General features: G+C 40.6%; 1 protein-coding gene across 2 annotated transcripts in view; it reads right to left on the bottom strand.

The window, feature by feature from the left end:
• The window catches only part of IBTK (inhibitor of Bruton tyrosine kinase), a 59,982-nt gene that overhangs the window by 22,960 nt on the left and 14,054 nt on the right, over positions 1-22,968 (bottom strand). For both annotated transcript variants that reach the window (XM_054975360.1, XM_054975354.1), the window contains exons 5-18: positions 20,267-20,377; positions 18,599-18,769; positions 17,132-17,249; positions 15,737-15,917; positions 13,540-13,663; positions 11,130-11,304; positions 8,958-9,129; positions 6,972-7,580; positions 5,879-5,965; positions 5,032-5,114; positions 4,902-4,939; positions 3,942-4,038; positions 3,103-3,204; positions 2,496-2,613 (exon numbers count right to left, since the gene is read on the bottom strand). In XM_054975360.1, the coding sequence (XP_054831335.1) occupies positions 2,496-2,613; positions 3,103-3,204; positions 3,942-4,038; positions 4,902-4,939; positions 5,032-5,114; positions 5,879-5,965; positions 6,972-7,580; positions 8,958-9,129; positions 11,130-11,304; positions 13,540-13,663; positions 15,737-15,917; positions 17,132-17,249; positions 18,599-18,769; positions 20,267-20,377 (2,186 nt within the window). The remainder of the gene's footprint in view (positions 1-2,495; positions 2,614-3,102; positions 3,205-3,941; positions 4,039-4,901; positions 4,940-5,031; positions 5,115-5,878; positions 5,966-6,971; positions 7,581-8,957; positions 9,130-11,129; positions 11,305-13,539; positions 13,664-15,736; positions 15,918-17,131; positions 17,250-18,598; positions 18,770-20,266; positions 20,378-22,968) is intronic.

Below are 22,968 nucleotides of genomic sequence, written 5' to 3' on the forward strand. Positions count from 1 at the left end.
ATCTAGCCACCTGGATTCATGCCACAGTAATGTCAAGGCAAGACTATTGTAAAGTTCTCTACACAGAACTCCCCTCAAAGTTAACTTGGAGACTCCAGCTGGTGCAGAATGCTGCAGCCCATTTACTCTAGATGCTAGACAGAGCGTGCATATCACTCTCATTCAGAAGTCGCTTCATTGGCTGCCAATGGGCTCAATTCAAGGTGAAAGCCCTTCATAGCCTTGGCCCCTCGTATCTGCACAACTGCCTCTCTCCCTATGTTCCACCACAGCAGCTCTGCTCATCTGAACAGGGCCTTCTGCAGATACCACCCTGCAGTTGGGTAAAAACATCAGCTGCTAACACATTCTGTGATTTGATTTGTTCGATTTTAGTCCGCTCTCCCTGCGAACGGGCTCAGAGCAGAGTAACAACTGTTAAAAAATTACATTAAAATATACATAAGATACAGTTCATGCAAAAATAAAAACTCAAGATGACGGTCCCCAATATACCCCGCCCCAAATACATTTCAAAGGGCAGGAGATGGAAAGAACACGATCTTACTGATGGAAAACTCGGAGGTCACACTACCACCACCATCCCCGGACAGGAGGCGGGCAGGAAGGCACCCCTAAACCCCAGCCATATGCCTAGTGGAACAACTCCGTCTTGCAGGCCTGACAAAAGGATAGTATGTCTTGTTGGGCCCAGGTTTCCACAGACACAGAGTTCCACCAGGTCAGAGCCAGGACCAAGCAGGCCCTGGCTCTGGTCAAGGCCAGGTGAGCCTCCCTGGGCCAGGAACCACCAGTAAATTTTTTCTGGCTGATTAAAGCACCTACGGGGCATATACGAAGAGAGGTGGTCCCGTAGATATGCTGGTCCCAGTCCGCTAAGGGCTTTATAGGTTAAAACCAAAATCTGAACCTGATTCGGAGTTCCACAGAGAGCCAGTGCAGCTGTTGTAGGACAGGAGTTATATGTATCCTATACAGAGTACCTGCAAGGACTCACACAGCTGCATTCTGGACCTGCTGTAATTTCCGTACCAGACCCAAGGGAAGGCTTGCGTAGACCAAGTTACAGTAGTCTAATCTGGAGGTGACTGTTGCTTGGACCACTGTCTTTAGGTCATGGGTTGAAAGATACAGAGCAAGCTGCCTGGCTTGCTGCAGATGGAAGAAGGCAGACCTGGAAACCACGTGATCTGAGTTTCCACTGATAAGAGACATCCAATATCACCCTCAAACTGTCAAAGCGGATGCAAGAGGTGCCCCATCAAGTGTCAGGAGCTGGATCCCTGAACCCAACGATCCAAGACTCAGATACAGGACCTCCGTCTTTGTGGGATTCAATTTCAGTTGACTGTGAAGGCACAATCTCCAAGGCTCTAGCTAAAACATCTGAGGGAGATTCGAGCTGGCTGCCCATGAACAGATACAATTGGGTGTCACCCACATACTGGTGACAACCCAGTCCGAAACTTTGCACTAGCTGGGCAAGGAGGCGCATGTAAATGTTAAACAGCATCGGGGAGAGAATCGACCTCTGAAGGAACTGCACACCGACAGACATAGTGGTGACAACTCCTCCCCTAGCGCCACCCTCTGTTCTGACCGTGGAGAAAGGAGACAAGCCACTGCAAGGCTGTCCCTTGTATCCACGCATCAGCAAGGTGGTAGGTTAACAGATCACAGTCGCCCATGGTGACTATGGTGGAAGTTCCAATAACATCAGCAGCGCTGATCCCCCTCGATCCAGATGTCTACAAAGATCGCCTGTGAGGGCGACCAGGGCCATTTCCATCCCCCGGAAAGGTACCCCTAACCCTGCTCCTAGAGCAACTGAGAAGCCCATCAAACTAAGTAGAGAGGAGACAACCATAAAGACTGTGGAGACAGTTACTGCTTTCTTTAATGAGCACAGTATAATAACGGCCTGTCTGCAAGCCAGACAGGACCAAAACTGGAAATTGAGGGAGAAACGGCTCCCACCAAGAGTAAGCCTGCCTGCCTCGAGGCTGAAGCTTCTACCTATGAGTTCTGACTGCCCCACCCTGGACCACTGGAGAATCCAGTTAACACTGCCACATGCCTAGGGCTGGATTAGCATCTGGAAAACCCCGGCTTGAATCCCTACTATAGCACGGAAGCTTATGGGTGACTTTACACCACTCACACACTGTCATCCCAAGCCCAACCTACTTCATCATGTTATTGTTCTAAGGAAACGAAAATTATGCTATACGCTGCTTTGGGTAGTACTGGGGAGAATAATAGGATATGAATGAATGCTTGAACACAGTGCCAAATTTCTAAACCATTATTTAAAATAAGAGAGGCAAGTGATAATTTAAGAAACTGTTGAGCATTCTGTGAAGACAGCTGCCAAGAAGGAAGCTCTCAGACAACAGGATGCATTAGCATATGCTTCTTCCAGACCGCCTCCAGATCATCGTTCAATTAAGACAGCCATTGTGCTTGTAGAAGAACCACCTTATGGCTTTTCTTACCTTGTTTCAAGTACAGCTGCCATATTTAGCACTATGAACTGCAAGCAAGACTGTTTCAATTGTTCAGCATTACACATTGCTGCAAACTCCAGAAGCTCAGCAGCATTCTTTAAAGTAACTGAAATTGGGAAGAAAAGGTGAATTACTGACTTAAGACACAGAAAGGACAATGGACAAAGAAAAGCACACTTTTCCATAAGCCACTATTCTTAATAGCAGGTTGCCCACACACATTTGAGAAAATTCCAACATCCAAACCCTACAGCACTGCAAAAGATTCTGGGGTTTGTTGACATAAGAACAGCCCTGCTGGATCGGACCAGTGTCCCATCTAGTCCAGCATTCTGTCTCTCACAGTGACAAACCAGTTACTTGCTCTTGGGCAAAGTCTCAGCAAAGTCCCCTGGGCTCCACATGAATTATAAGTACAGCCTAGAACTGTACTTAGGGAAGGTGGGTAGTAGGAAACAAACTGTCCAACACACTGACCTTCCCACTGAAGAACCACTATTTGGTCATTTATGTAAGCTATTTCAGGGCTATAAAACAAATAGGTGTATAAATACAATAAAAGTTAAACGACATTCTGAAACAAGACACCACTCACGTTTTTCTGTAATGGCTACTTCACATATTTCTTTCAGTCGTAATATGAGGAGCTGGTCTGCTACCACAAGGACATTGCAGATAAATTCCACATTCTGAGAATCTAGAAATGATTGGAAATTGGCATCCTTAATGAATTTCCAATTTTTTTATATTTAATGCCCACCTTATGCCTCCACCACTTTCTAATACAGGAAAGCAACAGGGAGCCTATCAGACTGTCTCTCTGAAGAGGAAGGAGAAATAAGAGGATGGTGTACAAAACCATTACCCTTGCACGGATTCTTCACTCTAGAACTCAATGGAAATCACTGCTCTCACAATCTATGAGTTCTACTTAACCCCACATATCAATCCTCCTTTATTTAACAAAGATACTCATTTTCTTCTACTGTATAAGAAGTCAATACACTCATCTAAATAGACACATATTCCAAACCAGTCACTTCAAACATGCTCTCCAGCAGAAGTGCTTTATTGCCTCTCTCTGCCTGCCAGGATTACACATAGTTCAGTCTTCTCAGTTCAGTCTTCTGTTATCCTTTATATGGTAAATTACAACTTGGAAGCACCTGACTCCATCCTCCCCCATCTTGGCTTGGCTGAGAAAAATGCAAGTCATATTAAAAGCCAGTATTAAAAAACAAATCACATGCAGTGGATTTGCATGCTATTATTTTGTCCCACATACCCAGTCCTTCATTATCAATATTACTTTCCTCCAGCCCCACCCCTTCACTGATCATTCATCTCCAAAAAGTCCTTCCTCACTGCACCAGACTTCCAGGCAAGCTAGTCACTGCTGTTCTAGGAATTCCAGAAAAGTAAATGGCCCCTCACCTTTTACTGCAATAGCTTCATCAGTATATATATAATCAAGGATGACCTGCAGGATGTCAGAAGGGAATGGCATTTCCAGCGCTGCACAACGTGATGCCTAAATGAACAATAAAAAAGCCTGCTTCTCATGAAAATGAGAAAAAATGTTATTCCTTCCATATGATTCAAATATAATTAAGTCATATGCTAACGCTGTTGCAGTTGGTAGTTCTACAGAACATCTTGGTAATATTCCTGAAAAAAAGTGTCAAGACATGAAGTAGAGCAGATGCACTCAAAGAGTACCACACCAAAAGATCACTCATGAGTCTTTCCAAACTTGAGACAATGGAAGCTAACCTTTTGTCCCGAACCAAAACTGAAGGCATGCTTCGCCTTCATATGCCAAAAAGCATCTTGATCATTTAAGAAGAATGTCTCATTGGTCAAGAAAGCCATCTCAGTATGACCACATTCAGAGATCATATCAAAGCCTCTCACTCGCCAGGGGAATAAACATGGCTTGTCTGCCATATTCATGAGCTTCCACTCCCCACTCCCTACCCTCATGAGCATTATACTGTTATAAAAGAGAGAAAGAGAAAATGGCTGTCAACTGCCATTAGCACAATATAAATAATGATGACTCGTGTCACACAAATATACAGCTTCTGCAAAAGGCCCCTTGTGGTCACTATTGTCTAGGAAATCAAAGATAGAAAAAAGACATATTTTGATTTACAGCTGGAAGGTCTGCAGTGAGAGTGAGGAATTGGCAAAAAAATCTCCCCATCTTCCTCAGAAGCGCCCTTCTTCCACAGGCTGTAAACTGGTATTGGAGCCAACCCTCTACATTCTTTCCTGGACATAACCTTCTGTTTTGTGAGCCATTACTTCACCTCTCAACAGCCTCCAAATAAACTTTTTTGTGCAAATGAAAGAGGAATGCAATTAATCTGCAAGCTATACTGGTAAGCTTACCTCAATCCAGGAGCTACTAAGCATGCTATGGAAGTAGTCTGCAAAAAAGAAAAGTTTTTTATGCTACTTGGCATTCTTGAAAAGACTTGATTGTGAACAAGGAAACAGAAATACCTTGTATCCTACTTACCAAGTCTTGCACAGAGTATGCATTTGTGACATGGGAACTCCTTTCCATCTATAGACTTCATGGTCACATCACAGAGGTATGAGCTAAAAAATTAAAAGATATTTTGAGGCTTATTGTTAAAAACCAGCAGATCAAATTCAGTTGGTTTCTTATTGTTTGCAACACAAAAACTGAATCTTATCAAGAAAAAAAAAAGACATTCAAATGATGGGAAAACTCGCCCTAATTTAGAAATAGTTATCAACTTTCTCATCTAGATGCTGTAAAATGACAACCCAAACTGGAACATCCAAAAGAAAAGCTAAACAAGACAGTTATACCAAACTAAGCTATACAGCCATTTGTTACTCTCCTATGTGTATTTAAAGGCCAAAACCTGGTAAATACTATAAACACAACAATGAAAAAGTCACTAACTGGAAAAGTTGCAATAAGACATGCAAGGAAAAAAAGAGAAGGACTACAACTAGAAATGAAAAAGGAGTAGTTAAGGATAACATATTGCAAGAAAAGAGCAGCAGATCACAATTCTTTGGTTGCACAGAATGTTCAAGATCTACAAGGTAAGAATTGGAAGCCAAGCATGTGTTGTTAAAAATCTAAAGCATGAGACAAAAACTTCTAACTAGAAGGTGACACTAAATAACCTTCTTCAATGTGCTACACACTTTAACATGATTTGCGCCACAACCCACTAGACAGATGTGGGGGAAGAGAATTATGTCTACTTAAGGAAAAGGGAGTAGCAGAGTGAGGCCATCTACAGGCCAGACAACAGTTTTCTCATATTAAAAAAATCTGACCAAACCATTCTGTGATTTGTCTGGTAAATTCTTTTGAAACTCACAGTTTTTTCTGGTTCAGCTTTGGTCTGTTTCCATGTTTTCTGTTAACAACATTGATTTTCCCATTTTCTATTCTGACTCCATCTAATCTGCAGGGGAAAAAACCACAATGCTTCAATTGTTACTTTATAACTTTCAACACATTTATCTGCATAAGGAAAGCCACACTGATGTTACCACTGTGAAATTAGTGAGAAGACAATGAAAGAAGACAGGGAAGAAAATGCATGAGGAATAATAGCTGACTAGGAGGGTTCCAACTAGGGGTGTGCGCTTCGGATTTCCTATTCGGGTTTTTAACCCGAATAGGGCCTGATTTGTACAGATTCGGGAGTTCCCGAATTGGCCCCAGCATTGCTGCGTCGATAAGGGAAGCCCAAAGCAAAGCTTTCCAAAGCATTTCAGAACACTTTGGAAAGCTTTGTGTAGAGCAGCAGCACTTTCCTTGGCCTTTGCAAATGCAAGAAAAGTGTTGCTGCTGCTTTCAAAGTTCCCAACATCTTTTTCACCTGATGGGGTGGGGGCGGAGAGGGAGTTCCCACTTCTTCCCTCCCATTAGATGAAAAAAAAAACAGCCTGGGACTTTTAAAAGCTCAACACTGCTCTTTTCAGGGCTGCTTTGAGCTTTTAAAACTCCAAGCAGGCTTTTTCACCCAGTGGGAGCTTTCAAAAGCCCAGGCAGGATTTTTCATCCAATGGGAGGAGGGAACTCACTCTTCCCCCTTCCCATCCAACGAAAAAGCCTGCTTTGATCTTCGATGTGTTCAGAATATTTACAGAGCATACCGAAGCAGCTTAAATACCCGAACCAGCTTGCTGCTTCGGGTTTACGGTTATTCTGGATTTTTTTCCAGTGCACACCCCTAGTTCCAACAGTAAGGGCAAGCTGTGTCATCTCCAATGCTTTTAAGAGGCCTCCGACCAAAGAAGAGTTACTTCAATTCCATGCACCTGGTAAACAATATGCTATCAAAAATCCCTTCTGAAAGCAGAGAACTAGTTATAAATCCTTCTCCCAACAACTTGGCATCATGGGCACAAAACAACAAGACATGAAGATCAGCTGTAAGGCGACACACAAAATTCATGGCATACCTTGAATTTAAGCTGCTCAGTCCAAACTTCTTTGCAGCAGCTTGTAACATTTTAATGAGATTCATTTCTTCTCCAGCAACTTTGCATTTCTTAGAAGCTGATTTTAGTTTGCTTTTCTGGGTTTCATTTACAAGCTGTGCCTGATTACTTCTGTAAACCTCAAATGCAGACTTCTTATTAATATCTTCACGAATGGTTATTTTATTAAAGTTTGAAATTAAGCTGTCTTGAAGTTCTTCCATTTTTTCCTTGTATATCATTTTGGGTTTGCAACCATGAATCAAGAGATCACACGAGTCTGTGTAAATGTACTGCAGAAGGTACATGAACAAGTCTGGGTGAAGTCTTTCTATCACAAACAGATCACAACCAACATCATCTTCATCTTTACGGTAAAGATCGGGAGGATCTAGCCAATCGTGGTCTGAAACAAAGAGCTTCCTAAAAAAATCAGAGCGCATCGCCAAAATATACTTGTGCACAGGAAAAATCCTGGTGCCAACTTGAAAAGTCACATCATGGATAGTGTCCATAACTTCTGCTTCCCCAAGTAATTTGCCAAAATCCTCAGCAAAGTTAGACAGTGACACACTTGGAATTTCGTAGAGACTGGAAGACAGTTTAAGAAATTATTTTGATGTATTCCTTATAATTTCTCATGATTAAAATGTTAAAGCAACATAAGAGGAGGAAAAGTTCTAAATACTATTGCACAATTCTTCATTCTCCTTCTTCAAATTTAAGACCAAAATTAACCTTAAAGGAATACATAATTATCCTGAATTTCAAGTGCAAATTAGGCAGTGAGAAGGGGCATGTTATACATGAACATACATACCCACAAGAGAATGCTGATTTTGGAAACTGCATAAGAGATGTAATGTAACTATTCCAGCTATTTAACTTATGACTCTAAGTATCTTTAACTAAACTATAAACCATTTTCTATACTAATCAGCTTTTGTTCTCATAATTGTACATTTTATTTTTGGATAGTTATAATTTTATGTTTCGTATACATTGTAAGACAAGCTGAACAAAGTCAGAGACAGAACATTTGTTTCCAAAACAGACATGCAGTAGTGTACAATAACTAGAGAATGTTACACTTCTTACATGTTCAACACCAAAACAAACAAAAATAATCTACTAGCATTTTTAGACCAAAAATGAGAAGCATGCAGACCAATGGTTCTCCAACAATAAGGAACTGGTCAAAGTAAAAATCTGCACTTCAACAAATAATGTATCTATAACAGATAACTAAAAGAGTATGCTTTAATTAATATATACTTTAGTGCTGAAAACTATTTCACCTGCATTCAGAAGAGAGTTCCATGAATTTGGGCACAGCACAGGTTACCAAATTGCTAACCAGGGCATATCTATGAACTATCAAAAGGACGATTATGTATCTCTATTTTTTCCACTGCCTTCTACGAATGAAGCATGGTGTTAGACTCCCACACCTCAATAGGTGGTCAATCCAACAATCTGTCAGATAGATAGGAAAATGAAGAACTCTGACTTCGGGCCATCATATTTTAGCACTTGATGTTTTACCTGAAAACTATGCAAAAATGCTAATTCAGTAGGGCTTTCTTACACAGATAGGAGTTGTACTGTACGGAAATGGTTCAGAGAGAAGCTTTGGTAAAGGGACAGGGACTGTAGACTATGCTACTGCGTACTGTCTCTTACCATAAGTATAGTCCTACTGGGTAGTTTCTGTATTATTTAATATATCATGTTAAATTGCTTATGCTCCATTTCAGAATTGTTTCAGTTCTGTAGCGGATTTCTGATTTTTTAAATAATTCTGCAAGCCACACTCTATTGTATTGTTTACTGAATGTCCCAGCTGTTGATCATACTGACTTACGCTGTATAATCTGCCATGAGTCTCAGTGAGAAAGGTGGACTACAAGTAAAGTAAATAAATTAATTTAAAAAAATAAGTTATTCCCATAAACAATTCAGATGTACCTTGTTTTAGGATCTGACTGTAAAACAGCAAAGTTGCATCCATTTGGATCTGTGGTAATACTGACAGCTCTATGAACAAAAGCGAGCTTCTCAAGTTGTATTCGTTCACACGCGCTGTTTGTATCGTTAGGGGCCACATTATGGGTGGAATTCTGAAGATTTGACACAATCTCTGTTAAAAATGAAGCATTTAAATTCATTAGACCATAACTGATGAAGTAAATGTAAACTTATTGAAATAAATTCAAAGATTTTCAATATGGCTGCTTTGCAGTAATGGCCTGAGCAAACAATCAGGCAGATAACTGCTCAGTAGGGAAAAAAATTGAAAATGACCAATGTTATCATAATAAGAATTTTACTATATCTAAGAATGAATGCTGATGGCCCTGCACCAATAATGAAAACAGCAGTGGATTTCCCAGGTATGCATTTGTCAGTTAAAACAAAAGCAAAAAAAAGTCTGAGAACTGAGCCTGATCCAGGAGCCAGACGGCTGAGAGTCTAGTGAAAAACAAACATGACAGAAAGACGGGCAAACTGGTCTGCGGAAGCCTCTGAGAATTTATCAAATCCTGACGGGGAAATTTTGGCATATGTGTAATTCCTCAAACATTATTTCTTCCTTCCTCATGATTCTTTATGGGCCACCAGTTTCTATTTTAACCTTTTAATAACAACATTTTCCTCATCTGTCCATTTTATGTAAGCTAGTATGTGACTTTCAAGACACTAGATGGCACCAGCTTGCCATTTTCACAGCTGTTAATATAAAAAAAACCCCAAACGGTGTAAGAACAAGCACTATGGCTTTGAGCCATTAAAAAAAATTAAGAACTAGCCTGCTAACAGGATCACAGAGCTCTTAACTATGATCCTGTTTGCAGGATCTCTCTTGGAGCACTCAATGTAAACTGGTACTTTTTATTCCAAAGGTGGAAAGTATACACCAGGTGTCATTTTGGCCTTTACTTTTAAAGTTATTCCTCTTCCCTTATTTTGGGCTTCTATTTGGATAAGCTCTGTTACTGAGAATTTGGATTGTCCACTCTTATAATTTTTTCGGAGGCTTGTGAATGTCCCCAACTGTGTATCAGGCATTGCTCTCTGAGGGTTATTCAGCCAAAACTCACCGGAAGCTAGGGCTTGGCTTTCTGCATTTAATTTGAGGCTCAAGGTGGTCTATAGTGAGAAAGGGTATCTGCACGCACTGAGTCTGGACTCTAGCACATCATCCTGAAAACTTTTAGATGAAAAATTGATATCAGCCTTGATGAAAAGTCATGGGAAATACGAGATTCTTGCTCTGATCAAGAAACACATTACTAACCTTGACTAAGTAAAGAGCTTGCCATGTTTGCTCTTCCAAATTTTTTGGTTCCCCCCTCCCAAATCTTTCTTCTTTTGAGTATTATTTGACTATCCTTCGATATGTGAGGGCTTTCGGCCTGGCTAGATTCATGGCTAATCCTTCTCAAGTTTATCAGGGCATATTTATGAATATACCATATTCTGATCGCCTTTATCAATGCCCTTTAGGTAAGACTGATAACTCTTTTCATATTCTTTTTGAGTGCCCACTGTATGAGGATCTTAGAGTTCTTTTTATTACTCCTCTTTCAGCTTGTCATTCTGAATTTTCAATTTTAGATGTGCCGTCCTTTTTACTTTGTGACAGAAAACCCAAAATTACTCTATCAGAGCTAAATTTTTCTTAGTCCTTTCATCCCTTAAGTCATAATTATTTTTGCTGCTCAAAAACATTAACTCATGGAGCTTCTATAGGGGAAAGGAAAGGTTAAGAGCTCTAAAACATAACCATCCAGAAACTCCAAATTCAACACTGCAATAAAAATATTTTGATTCCATTACAAAAAGTACAAGTGTTCAACAAAGGACTCAGTGATCAACTACCCAAAACTGCTGTGAAGAAAAGGAGCAAGACAGATGAACCTGGTAAATAATACTACCTTGCCTTGTGGAATAGAACATTACAAGTCAGGTAACTGGCTTTACTTGAAAAGTTTTGCATGCACAGACACACAACGTACACTAAGGCATTAAAAGGGGTAATTCTGCAATCATGCCCACATTTACAAAGGTGAGCATATTCTCCATCCCAAATGGTGCTTTTCTGCAAAAGTTAGCCTCTAAAGAGTCAAATTAACTGACCTTTCTTTTGTGAATTTTTATTCCCATCCAACCACTTTCCTTTGAAAGCTTCACCATCCTGCGTAACAAACATCAATTCATTCTTATTTAGAGAAATATCAGATATGCAGACTTGGCGGCCGTAGACCCATCGGCATTGCTTCATAGGACTGTTGGCAGATTTCCAGCAAAACACCTAAAATATCAGAGTAATTATCGAAAAAGGTAACAATATCAAAGCTGTTTATGAGCCCACATTTCTTCAACACCCCAATTTCCTATTATATTCTAATATTCTGAACTGGATCATTCTTGTGCTAAGAAGTTGCTAATGTCTATTCTTATTTTGACAGTGCATTTGGAAACTCGCTCTTCATCTATGTCTTTGTCCAAATGTACTTTCTCTCCCAATTTCCATAATTTCTAACCAGAACTGTCCTTTCCTTCAAAAGGCTTCAGTTTTTTTGCATTTAAAAGAAAACAAAATTAATACCTATCAGGTATTAAAAAAATCAGGACAGTTATTTTAAATACCGAGTGGCCAGAGATGTAAAAAAAAATTATGCTTAAATCTCCACCTAGGCATTTAACACAGAGATTTATCAGCTATTTCAAGACTGGTGTGTGATAGCCTTTTATACAGCCATACCAATTGCATTCTTTCACCTCTGTAAGTCTGCTCTTAGGGAAATTTTTTAACACTGAAGATTAACTCCTACCGCAATCAAAAGTTGTGGTACCATTTTTTAAAGTTAAAGGTTTCATTAGACTAATACAAAGAAGTCAAAATATATATTTATTTTATTCAAAAGAAAAATGAAAATTGCAATGGCAATAGCCATTTTGCTGTAGCTATAGCCATTAGCCTTTCTATCACCTTACAACAGAGTACTGCCTTAGGGTGGTATTTATGCGGAATCCTATGCAACTCTTTATTTTAAATGTGGACAGCTGGCTGTGCCTCGGGAGCAGGGCCTGCTGCCATGATAGGGACCTATCCACCCTCTTTTCAGCATGAAGTAAAACATGACACTGAGTGTATATACACGCTTCAGCCAGACAAAGGCATATTCCATGGCTTGGAAAACAAGCTTCCATGGCTCCTAATGCTCATCTTAAGAAGGCAGTGAGTAGTATTATTCCATGTTTTGTGTTGTTTCTGAATGCATACCCTCCCCTCTTATCCTCCCCACATATCTGGCTGCTCCTGTTACTACAACAACAGACAGGTTGCAGATATATAGCATCTCTCTCTATCCCTGCCCTGCTCTTCTAGCATCTCTAAGGCGGTTCTGGCAACATCCAAGGCACCAGGTGTGTTCTTTGAAATGCAGCCTCCAAGATACCAAGTAACCACAAGAAGAAGTCAGGAAAGAGAAACTCTTTACTTTCTCCACTGTTATACCACTATTCACCACAAGTAAACTGAGGGATGGAAGCACCATGAACTAAGGGGCGGGGGGGGGGACCTGTCCACCTATTAATTTTTCAGTGCAGTTTACTGAGTCAGTTCTAAATCAATTGGGGGTATTTGAACATTTCTATGAATACAAGGATTATTGTACTCAGCTTATGCCACTTGTACCTTTTCAGACAAACTGCATTATTAATATTCTTTCCACACATATAAATGTTATTTGTACCACTTGTTTATAGATATCACTAGATACACTATGAAGCAGCAAATGCTGAATCCACATGCACTGGGGAGTCATAACTAATTTCAGTTCGCACATGTATCTGTAATGTATGTTTGTTCTCAGAGTTTTAATGTCTGTTTTAAGCTCCAGGTTTTTTTATTACTATATTTTGTTTTAAACTCCATAAATAAATCTGTTAGAAGATATGTCATTGTCACAGGCACATGTTTTACTTCTTCGTACTTCTATAACACATTTTATGCAAGTTCCCACTGAAAACAACTGTTTCTCTTATAATTAGAGATCTTTAAATAAACTGTGAATAGCTCAAGAAGACTTTCTATAATATTGAAACAACTTCACATATTCTTTTTTATTGTCCTCTCTATGTAAAAATTCATGCTAAATATTTAGATCCTATTTTGGTAAACAGGATGGGATTGCCTGATCCCATTAAGATTAATTTTAAATTGAATGACTCCTCCCTGAACATAACTGAGAAGTTGGCTATACTTTTGCAATGCATCATAAAGTTGTGTGGTAATAAGACATAAAGAGTTAAATTGATATTCATCCAACTGTAACCTCAAAGCAATTTGTATCTTATGATCCATCTTAACTGTTCCTATGCCAATAAAGAATATATTGGTTGAAAAAAGAACTTTCTATAATACACTGCTGCAAGCAAATGCATTTGTTTTAAATAATGCCCAATGCCATAATATCATTACAGGTTAATGAAAATATTTTTTCACTTTTTTCAAAAAATTGAAGTATCACAGGAAACTCACTCTTCCAGCTTCATCCAAGGCAAGAATACAGATCCGCTGACCTTCATTTTCTTTAAGATGTTGAGGATTAACTCGGTATTCCAAATATCCTCCACTAACAAGAACCTTTTTTAGGTTTAGTTGCCTGAACAATGAAACATCAAGTTAAGCTTAGGCACACACATACACACACTAAAGAGAAACATAAAGGACATGCCACCACAGAAACAGAAAAAGAAATATACCTAGTAGAAACTTTCCAAATTACAAAAGCAACTATTTAAAACAGTTGATAATGGAGTCTTAACCCTAACTTGGAGCAGAAATCCTGACAATCTGATACAACAATCCTCCTAACCAATGGAGGGGCTCCAGTCAGTAGCATGTGAGACACCCAGTACTTTTTACTAGAGATAGGCACGATCCGCATTATGATTGAAAAAAACCCACGATAATGGCGATCGTGCGATCAGGACCCAGCAGATCGTGATCGTCCACGGCCAATGATCCAGCGATTGGGAGGGGCCTGGATCGGGGTAATCGGGCTCGGATCGGGGATCCAGACACTCAGGCGCCAGCAATCTATTCCCCTGGCAACGGAGCCAGGGGAATGTTTGAGCTCTGTTTGCCCTTCTTCTGTCGCCCTGGAAACCCGAATGGAAGCCCAGCTTTCCTTGATCAGCACGGTTTCCTTCCAACCACGGAGCAGCAAAGCAGTCACCAGTTGGGAGAAGACACCTAGGGGAGGGAGGGGGAAGGGGGTGTTCTGCAGCCATGGGCACTCCAATCTCATCCCTGCAAACCCTGATAGGCAGCTCTGACAGCCAAACACAGACGGCCAAACACAAACACAGATGCCACCGTCACCACCCACCGTTCTTTTCTCGCCTGGAATACCAGCACGCTCCTCTTCGGCCTGGCGGGCGGGCACATGGGGGGTGCCGCCGGCGAGCAGCCAGACCCCCTGCCCCCTGAGGGGAGGCGGCTCGTTGCCGTCTACCCATGCCCGCCGGCCGCCGCCACCACCCACCTTCCCACATAGCTGGGAATAGCAGCGCGCCCCGCTTTGGTATCCACGATCCACAATCCACAGATCGGGAACGGGAGATGATCGGTGTGGATCGTTAATTTGGGATCGTCGCCTGCGCCGATCCACGATCAGCTAGACCGTTATTTTTTTTTTATCGTGCCCACCTCTACTTTGTACCCTACCTTCTCATTAGCATTCAGCCTCATGCCCACAGCCAATATGTGCAATATACCTATTTGTATACAACCATACAATCTTTGAATGCTGTTCAAAATAAAGCTATTTTTACATTTTTAAAAAGCATCATATTTTGAATTGTAAAATGTTATCATCTAAGCAGTAATGCAATTTTTCAAAAAAAGAAATAGTTATTTAAAGTTTCGACACAACTGGCAATCATCACAGGCCCAGAAAGGAGAGTAAATGAACAACACTAAAGATAAATCATTATTTCTAATGATGCTAGTGAGAGGTTACAGGACTAAAAGGCTTCTCAGGTTACAGGACTCAGAAGTGAACTTAGGATTTCCTAGTTCAAAGTTCTGTTTTGCCATAAACTTATGTTGGCGGCCTTCAGCAGGTCATAACACTCTTGACCAGTTTTCTATCAATGAAGGCAACTAAACAATAAACAAGATGCAAGGATTACTGGGGTAACATGCTTAAAACATTATGGACACCCTAAAGCTCTAGAGAGAGACTAAATGCTATTACAATTAAAGCATTCTGTGATGTGGGGGCGACATTATTACAGTATTTTAAAAGAGTCTTGACAATTTGGTAATAAGCCAGCACAGAGAAATTTCTGGTGTGCTTGCACAAACTTGTTAAAGATTTGTCCCAAAGACAAATTCAAGGCATACACAAGTACCCAATACATTTATTTTTACATAAGGAAATTTCCTCTACCTTAGCCTGTATTTACTGAATAATACCCATCACACAAGGAAAATGAAGCATGCTAAACAAAGCCAGTTCTGCATGCCAGAGTGTTTCACAGTTAATACTATATGGACAGCGCTTACAAAATCTTATGCAACTTTAACAAGCAGTATTTATCGTAACAGTCCAAGAGGTTTCCAACTGGTATGAAATCAAGACGGATCTGTTCAAAAAGAATGTAGTATAGGCAATAAAATATTGCTTAAAAATCCAAATTGAATAGATGTTTTGAAGGAAAGCACTCACTTGGAAGCTATCTTCTTGCACTGATAGTCAGTGAGCAAATAGATATCTCCTCTTTCAGTAACGCAAACTGTGGCACCATCACTTGCAGTAACAAAGGATACTGTAATATCTTTATGATACAGAGCAGAGACTTGGCGAGGAGAAGTAATGCACTTTTCTCCATTAGGATCTAACAAGTGTCCTACAATATAAGAGAGCAACCTAAATTTCAACTTTTCCAAGTCCATAAATATAAAGAATTTAAGCACAATACATCTGAACTCAATGGTGGGGAAGGGGAAATCACACATTCACACACACAGAACAGAAGTGATCCATAAAGTTAAACCAATATATGAAGCTCCTTTATAGCAAACAGAGTGCTCCAGAAACTTCCCCACACCATCAAAACACACAAAACACACTTATACTCCTGCCCCAAGCATGTTTACTTGTAACTGTATCTCAGTGCAATGAAGATTCCCAGCCCAGATCCGCTGTTAAAGAATTTATGTATTTTAAATAACAAAGTCACTTATGCTTTGGAGCATAAGAAATGCTTTGAAGATTGAACTGGGACTTATGCTCCTCTTAATGACAATCATGCCAAGGTTCACGGAGGATGTTTTACCTTGCTACAGAACTGTGTGTACTCACACCAGGGATTTCCAAAATGTGTAACACATTACAGAAAGGAACAACTGACAATTCTATTTGCCTTATTTCTGTACATTTTCTCTTTTTTTGTTAGCATTCTTCCCTTTTCTGCGTAAATTTTTAAAACTACTTGAATAGGAGGTATGCAGACCCAGGAAGGAAAAAGAGACAGAATGAAAAGGAAATTGTTGAAGAAGCACCCGTGCCAGAGACTAGAGATGGGCACGAACCGAGGAAAAAACGAACTGTGCAGTTCGCGGTTCATCGCATTTCACGAACCACGAACTTGCCCTGGTTCACAAACCAGTTTGTTTGGTTCGTGAAAACGCCAATTCTGGGTCAGCAGAAGGTCACTTTCAGGTCAGCAGGAGGTCTGCAGAAAGCCCATCCCCCATTGCCTAAGAAACTGATTGACTGGCACCAGGCTGCCTGCAGTGATCAAAAAATGAACCTGCCTAAAGTTCATGGCAGTTCATCAGAAATGGGCTCTAACAAACTGCCAGTTCATGAACCATGAACTGGCCCGGTTCGTGCCGAACTTTGGTTCGTATTTCGGTTCCTGCCCATCTCTAGCAGAGACCTTAACCAGTCTCTCTGAGAGCTCAGCAGCAGTTAAACCTTTCTTTCTTTCATTTCTGCACTGTTGCTGCCTCTTATTGGAAGATGTTAAACAGGTTAGCCTAATTCTAAAAAAAAGATGGCAATATACAAGAAATTTTTGTTCCAAAAAACTTTTATTTTTAAAGCTTTCTTCCTCACCTAGCTGTCCACCATTCAGTCCCACTGTATACACTGCTTCATTTGTCCATAGCACTGTATGGAACCTGCCTGCAGCTACACCAGTCACCATTCTTCCTTTGAGATTTTTTGCTTGAACCTGTGTGCAAAATCCAAAAGAAATACCAGGAGTTGTGTATTAAACTAGACTATTCAGGATATATGCATATCATTAAGAACATTAATGCATATTATGATATTATAATGACATTTGAAAAGAGAGGGTTGGATCTGAAACAGAACTTGCGCAAACAGAAGCCACTTACACCATGAAGAAGGGTCTGTGATTTCCATGGACCCCCCACCCACAACATCCAACATTTTTCCTGGGAGTCTCCCAACTGTTGGGAGCAGATTTTGAGGTGATGCGAAAGCCTGCAGAAACCAAGGAACTGGAAAAGATCCAGAGCTTTGCACATAGTTCATTGAGTCCAATACACAGAAAGCAAGTATAATAAAAGGACAAGAACTACTTGCAAAGAAGGATTATTACTTTGATCCATTAAATGAACAAAAATATATGGTGGCACTCTGGAAATCTGTTCCCAGTTAAAGCTACCATGCTGTAAAGTTCTAGATGGTTTACAGATTGATCCTCATTTGTTTTGAATGGGCTTCAACTATTCTACTTTCTACAGCCCGCTTTTAGACTACTTTTACAACCATGTGTTTTTCATGCTATTACTGCTGCTACTAACAGCACTAAAAACAGCAATTAACACTACAGAATGATTTATCTTAGCAACCTATCATTTAACACTGGTATCAAGAATTAGATGCTGCAAAACACATTAAATGCTATTTTACAAGATAGAATTAAAAACAGAGTCCTCAAGTCTTACAGGCTCCGTTTATTATAGTGCACCCCATTCTAAGGACTCCAGTAATGTCTACCACAAAGTCCCAGTCCCAGTTATTAAGTCCTCTTCTCACAATTAAATCATTAAGAGCAAAAACAAAAAAATAAATATCATATTAAGAAGTTCTTCTCAGTAAATATATTTCACGATTCAAATTATTTTCTCCCATAGCCTAGTGACTCTGGACGTTCCAATTTTGTTTTGGAGAAGATTCATTGGTTTTGCCACAATCCCACTAAAGTCACTGCCAGGATTCAGCTAACTAGCCCTTTATTATTATTTTTTAAGAAACTTCTTCTCTTATTATTCCGAAGTGCCAGGCAATGGTGCTGAACAGTGTTCAAAATTTACAGTCCTCCTCTGAAGAAATGTGTAGGAAGCAAGGTTATAAACTGGGACAGAAAAAACGCAGATATACCAGGTGCCTTACAAACAGATACTACATTTAAAGAGTTTGAAATATTTTTTTCTGGAAAAAGATAATGGAGACATCCGTCCATGCCTGGCATGATCAAGCATACAGTGGATGTGTGCAAGTGCCCCTACAAGAATGTCAGAAACCATCCCATTTACAAAAGAAGATGTTTACCTGTCTGGGAACACTGCAATTAGGGGGAGGAGGAAGAATACCCAGCTGATGAAAGGTATTCAGGCCAAAGGTGTACACACATCCATCTTCTGTTAACACAACAGTATGATCTTTAGCAGCAGCCACTTGAGAGCACTGATGAACCATTAGGCTTTCCACCAGTCTAGGGATCTAGAGATTGACCATGGAAATATTGCAGTTGACATACATGTCTGTTTCTTTGGAACTTTAGTACTATTGTCAAAATTAAAGAAAAGCTTTTAAATGAAATGCTATTTTTTATCTCTCTCTCTCTCTCTCATACACGCAGAACCCTCTCCACTGTTTTAAGATCCTCCTGCTGAACAATAACTTACACACATCTTTTCAGCTTGCAGTGCTTTTTCAAAATATGCAATTTGCTACTAACCCTGATTGTCCCATGATGCAAGAAATAATGCAGCTGCTGCTGCCTGTTTCAGAATATTCCCAAAAACCAATGTAAGGCTAGAGACTACCTGCCTCTTCCTTTGGGATAGGGCAGATTGTGTGCACCAGACTAAGAGATGCAATATGAGGTAATACATTTTTGGATTCACTTGACTGGGAAAGCAGCTCTATTCTCTTATTGTTTTCTACTGAACTTACAGGGATCTGAAGTCCACCATTTTATTCCTTTCACAAATAAGAAAGAGAACACTATGCCAAAGAAAGTAGAAAAAGCCAGCTTCAACGCATTTCCTGGCTTGCAATGGAAAGCTACTGTAGCTTGTCACTTATACTTTGCTAAAACATTCATCAGCACAATTTCAAAACCTCTTGAGCTTCCCAAGCAGCAAAAAAAAAAAAATCTATAGAGCTGAACTCTAAAGTTTAGGGAAATAAAAATCAAATGCAAGTTAAAAGACAACCAAGTCACAGCTGCATTTAGGTAGTTGGGGGAGCTACATTTAAAAAAATTCCAATCTGTTCAAATGGATCATGCAAAAGACTACAGTTTTAAAATAACAGCTTTCTTTTGTAGTGAACAGACTGGGAGTTCCATTCTAATGTATATTTTATACACATGCTTGATAAAAATGTTAAATGTACATTTTAAATTTTCACCAGACTAATTACAACCAATTAATGCCAGCCCAAATTAGCATGTTACATTTTCTAGCAGATATTCTTCTCACGACAAGAGAATTACTAGCACTGTAACTAACAATATCTTTGACAGCCAATGGTGTGGAAAGTGTACTGAATTTGGACCCAAAGATGTTAATGGGTATCTCTAGAACTAACATTTATAGTCTACAGCCTAACCTTCAATACCAAGGGCATCTTCAATCAAGGGATCAAGGAAGTTACGTCTGTACTGGACCTCAGAAACTGAAGTCAGGTATTACTCCCTAAGTATTTCAAGCTGAAATAAAGATGGCACAATGAAGAAGGCATACAGGAGGTGAGGCTTTCAGAGCTGCACCTCGTCTCAATGCATATGACAAGATCTGCATGGGCAAGAATGCTGTTAGCAGTTTAAAAGAAAAAGGACAAAGTCCTGCTTCTGACAGTGTACTAAAAGCAATTTCTGACCAGATGAATTATATTACATTTTTTAAAATAAAAAGACCAATGCATGCATAGATGCCTCAGAGGCCATACCGGATAGCCAATTATTTGAGTAAGATATTAGTTTCAGAATACCAAGCAAGTCTGTTCATCACCATGACCCAAGCGGCCTCCTTGACCATGTCCACAGGTATAAATGTGTCCTTTCTGGGACAGGAACACAGAGTGAAATTTACAGAGCACCACCTGAAATAAGGAAAAAACGCATTTGACAATTCTAAACTTTCTGCAAATTATCTTTTACAGTGGTATCTGTTGTGCAATACTGCTCAAAGAAATCAGAAATGTATTTGTTGATAAGGATATGAATAAGAGACTCAACATCAAGTTTAATATTAATTGCAGCTTAATGCTAACTGCAAACAGCTTGTTGTCATGACTAGGGATGTGCGTTTCGGCATTCAGAATGCCGAAAGAATGCCGAAACAAAAGTGTTTCGGCTTCTTTCAGGGAATGCCGAAACGTTTCGGGGAATCCCGAAACGTTTCGGGTAGCCGAAAGAAAAAAGCCGAAACGTTTCGGGATTCTTTCGTCTTTCATTCGGCTTTTCAATGGGAAAATGCCTCCGTCTTCCCGGACGTCTGGGGGAGGCATCTTCCCACCGAATAAGCCCAAAATTGGTGGGGACCTTCCTCTAACCCTTCTCTAACAACCACCCAAGTTTCAGACAGATTGGACTTTGGGGGGCCATGTTATGGCCCCCCAAAGCAGGTCCCCCCATCCTCCCATAAAGGAGCATCTTCTTCATTATTTCCTATGGGGAAAAAATGAAGAAGCAGGCTTCCTTTGCCAGGGGTGGCATTTTGCATGCAAAATGCCCCCTTACCCTCAGGGGCCCTTCTCCCACCCCTCCTCCCACCCCCCACCAAGGCTCAGCCTGCTCCCACTTGGGGGGGGCATTTCATGGCCTCCCCAAGTAGGTGCTCTAATCTCTACCACTGACAGCTGGGGGAGGCTTGTGTTGCCAGGGGTGGCATTTTGCATGCAAAATGCCCCCCAACCCTCTGGGGCCCTTCTCCCATCCCTCCTCCCACCCCCCACCAAGGCTCAGCCTGCTCCCACTTGGGGGGGCCATTTCATGGCCTCCCCAAGTAGGTCCTCTCAGCCCCTAAATTCCACCCCTTACAGCTCCACACAAACCCAATTCCCCCCAGCTGCCACACACAGACCCAAATCCCCACATTAGCCCCTCACAGACCCAAATCCACCCCCACCTGCCCCACACCCATAACCCCAGGAACAGGCTGGCAAAGGCCAGCCCTCTCCCTTTGTTCCCTATGCTGGGAACTTCTAAACTCTCTTTCCCTGGGCAATTCTGCACAGCCCAGGGGTGCCACAATGGTGGGCACACTTCTGAGTGCCAGCTGGTCCCTGTGAAAGAGCACCTGAACCACAGACACCCTCCCTCAAATTCCCCCACCACCTACAGAGATGGCTGGCCAGCCAGCCCCATTGTTCCCTATGATGGGAACCAACTGCACAACAAAGAATAAAACAAGAACAACACAAAATAAAGTTTTTTAAAAATTATTTTCTCCCTTCCAAAGTACAAGTAGGCAAAGCATTATGACACATAACACCAGCAGTCCCCCACACAGAAAAATAACACAACTCACTTAACATCAGAGAATCACAAAGCACGATTCCTGTCAAAAACACTTTATTTCTTGAACAGCTTTAGGCTACACAGCAGGGGGGGAACACCAAAGGGCATGGCAGCAGTATCTTACACAAAAATAACACAACTCACTTAACATCAGAGAATCACAAAAGCACAATTCCTGTCAAAAACACTTTATTTCTTGAACAGCTTTAGGCTACACAGCAGGGGGGGAACACCAAAGGGCATGGAAGCAGTATCTTACACAAAAATAACACAACTCACTTAACATCAGAGAATCACAAAAACACAATTCCTGTCAAAAACACTTTATTTCTTGAACAGCTTTAGGCTACACAGCAGGGGGGGAACACCAAAGGGCATGGAAGCAGTATCTTACACAAAAATAACACAACTCACTTAACATCAGAGAATCACAAAAACACAATTCCTGGCAAAAACACTTTATTTCTTGAACAGCTTTAGGTTACACAGTAGGAGGGCACAAAAGGGCATGATAGCAATGTACTACAAAAAATAATACAACCCACTTCACCGTTTTTGACAGCAATTGTGTTTGTGTGATTCTCTGATGTGAAGTGAGTTGTGTTATTTTTGTGTAGTACACTGCTTTCCTGCTCTGTGGTGCCTTCCTACTGTGTAACCTAAAGCAGTTACAGAAATAAAGTGCTTTTGACAGCAATTTTTTGGGGTGATTCTTTAATGTGAAGTGAGTTGTGTTATTTTTGTGTAAGATACTGCTTCCATGCCCTTTGGTGTCCCCCCCCTGCTGTGTAGCCTAAAGCTGTTCAAGAAATAAAGTGTTTTTGACAGGAATTGTGCTTTTGTGATTCTCTGATGTTAAGTGAGTTGTGTTATTTTTGTGTAAGATACTGCTGCCAAGCCCTTTGGTGTTCCCCCCTGCTGTGTAACCTAAAGCTGTTCAAGAAATAAAGTGTTTTTGACAGGAATCGTGCTTTGTGATTCTCTGATGTTAAGTGAGTTGTGTTATTTTTCTGTGTGGGGGACTGCTGGTGTAATGTGTCATAATGCTTTGCCTACTTGTACTTTGGAAGGGAGAAAATAATTTTTTAAAAACTTTATTTTGTGTTGTTCTTGTTTTATTCTTTGTTGTGCAGTTGGTTCCCATCATAGGGAACAATGGGGCTGGCTGGCC

Source organism: Eublepharis macularius, chromosome 1 (assembly GCF_028583425.1).
Source record: "Eublepharis macularius isolate TG4126 chromosome 1, MPM_Emac_v1.0, whole genome shotgun sequence".
NCBI classification, from domain to species: domain Eukaryota; kingdom Metazoa; phylum Chordata; class Lepidosauria; order Squamata; family Eublepharidae; genus Eublepharis; species Eublepharis macularius.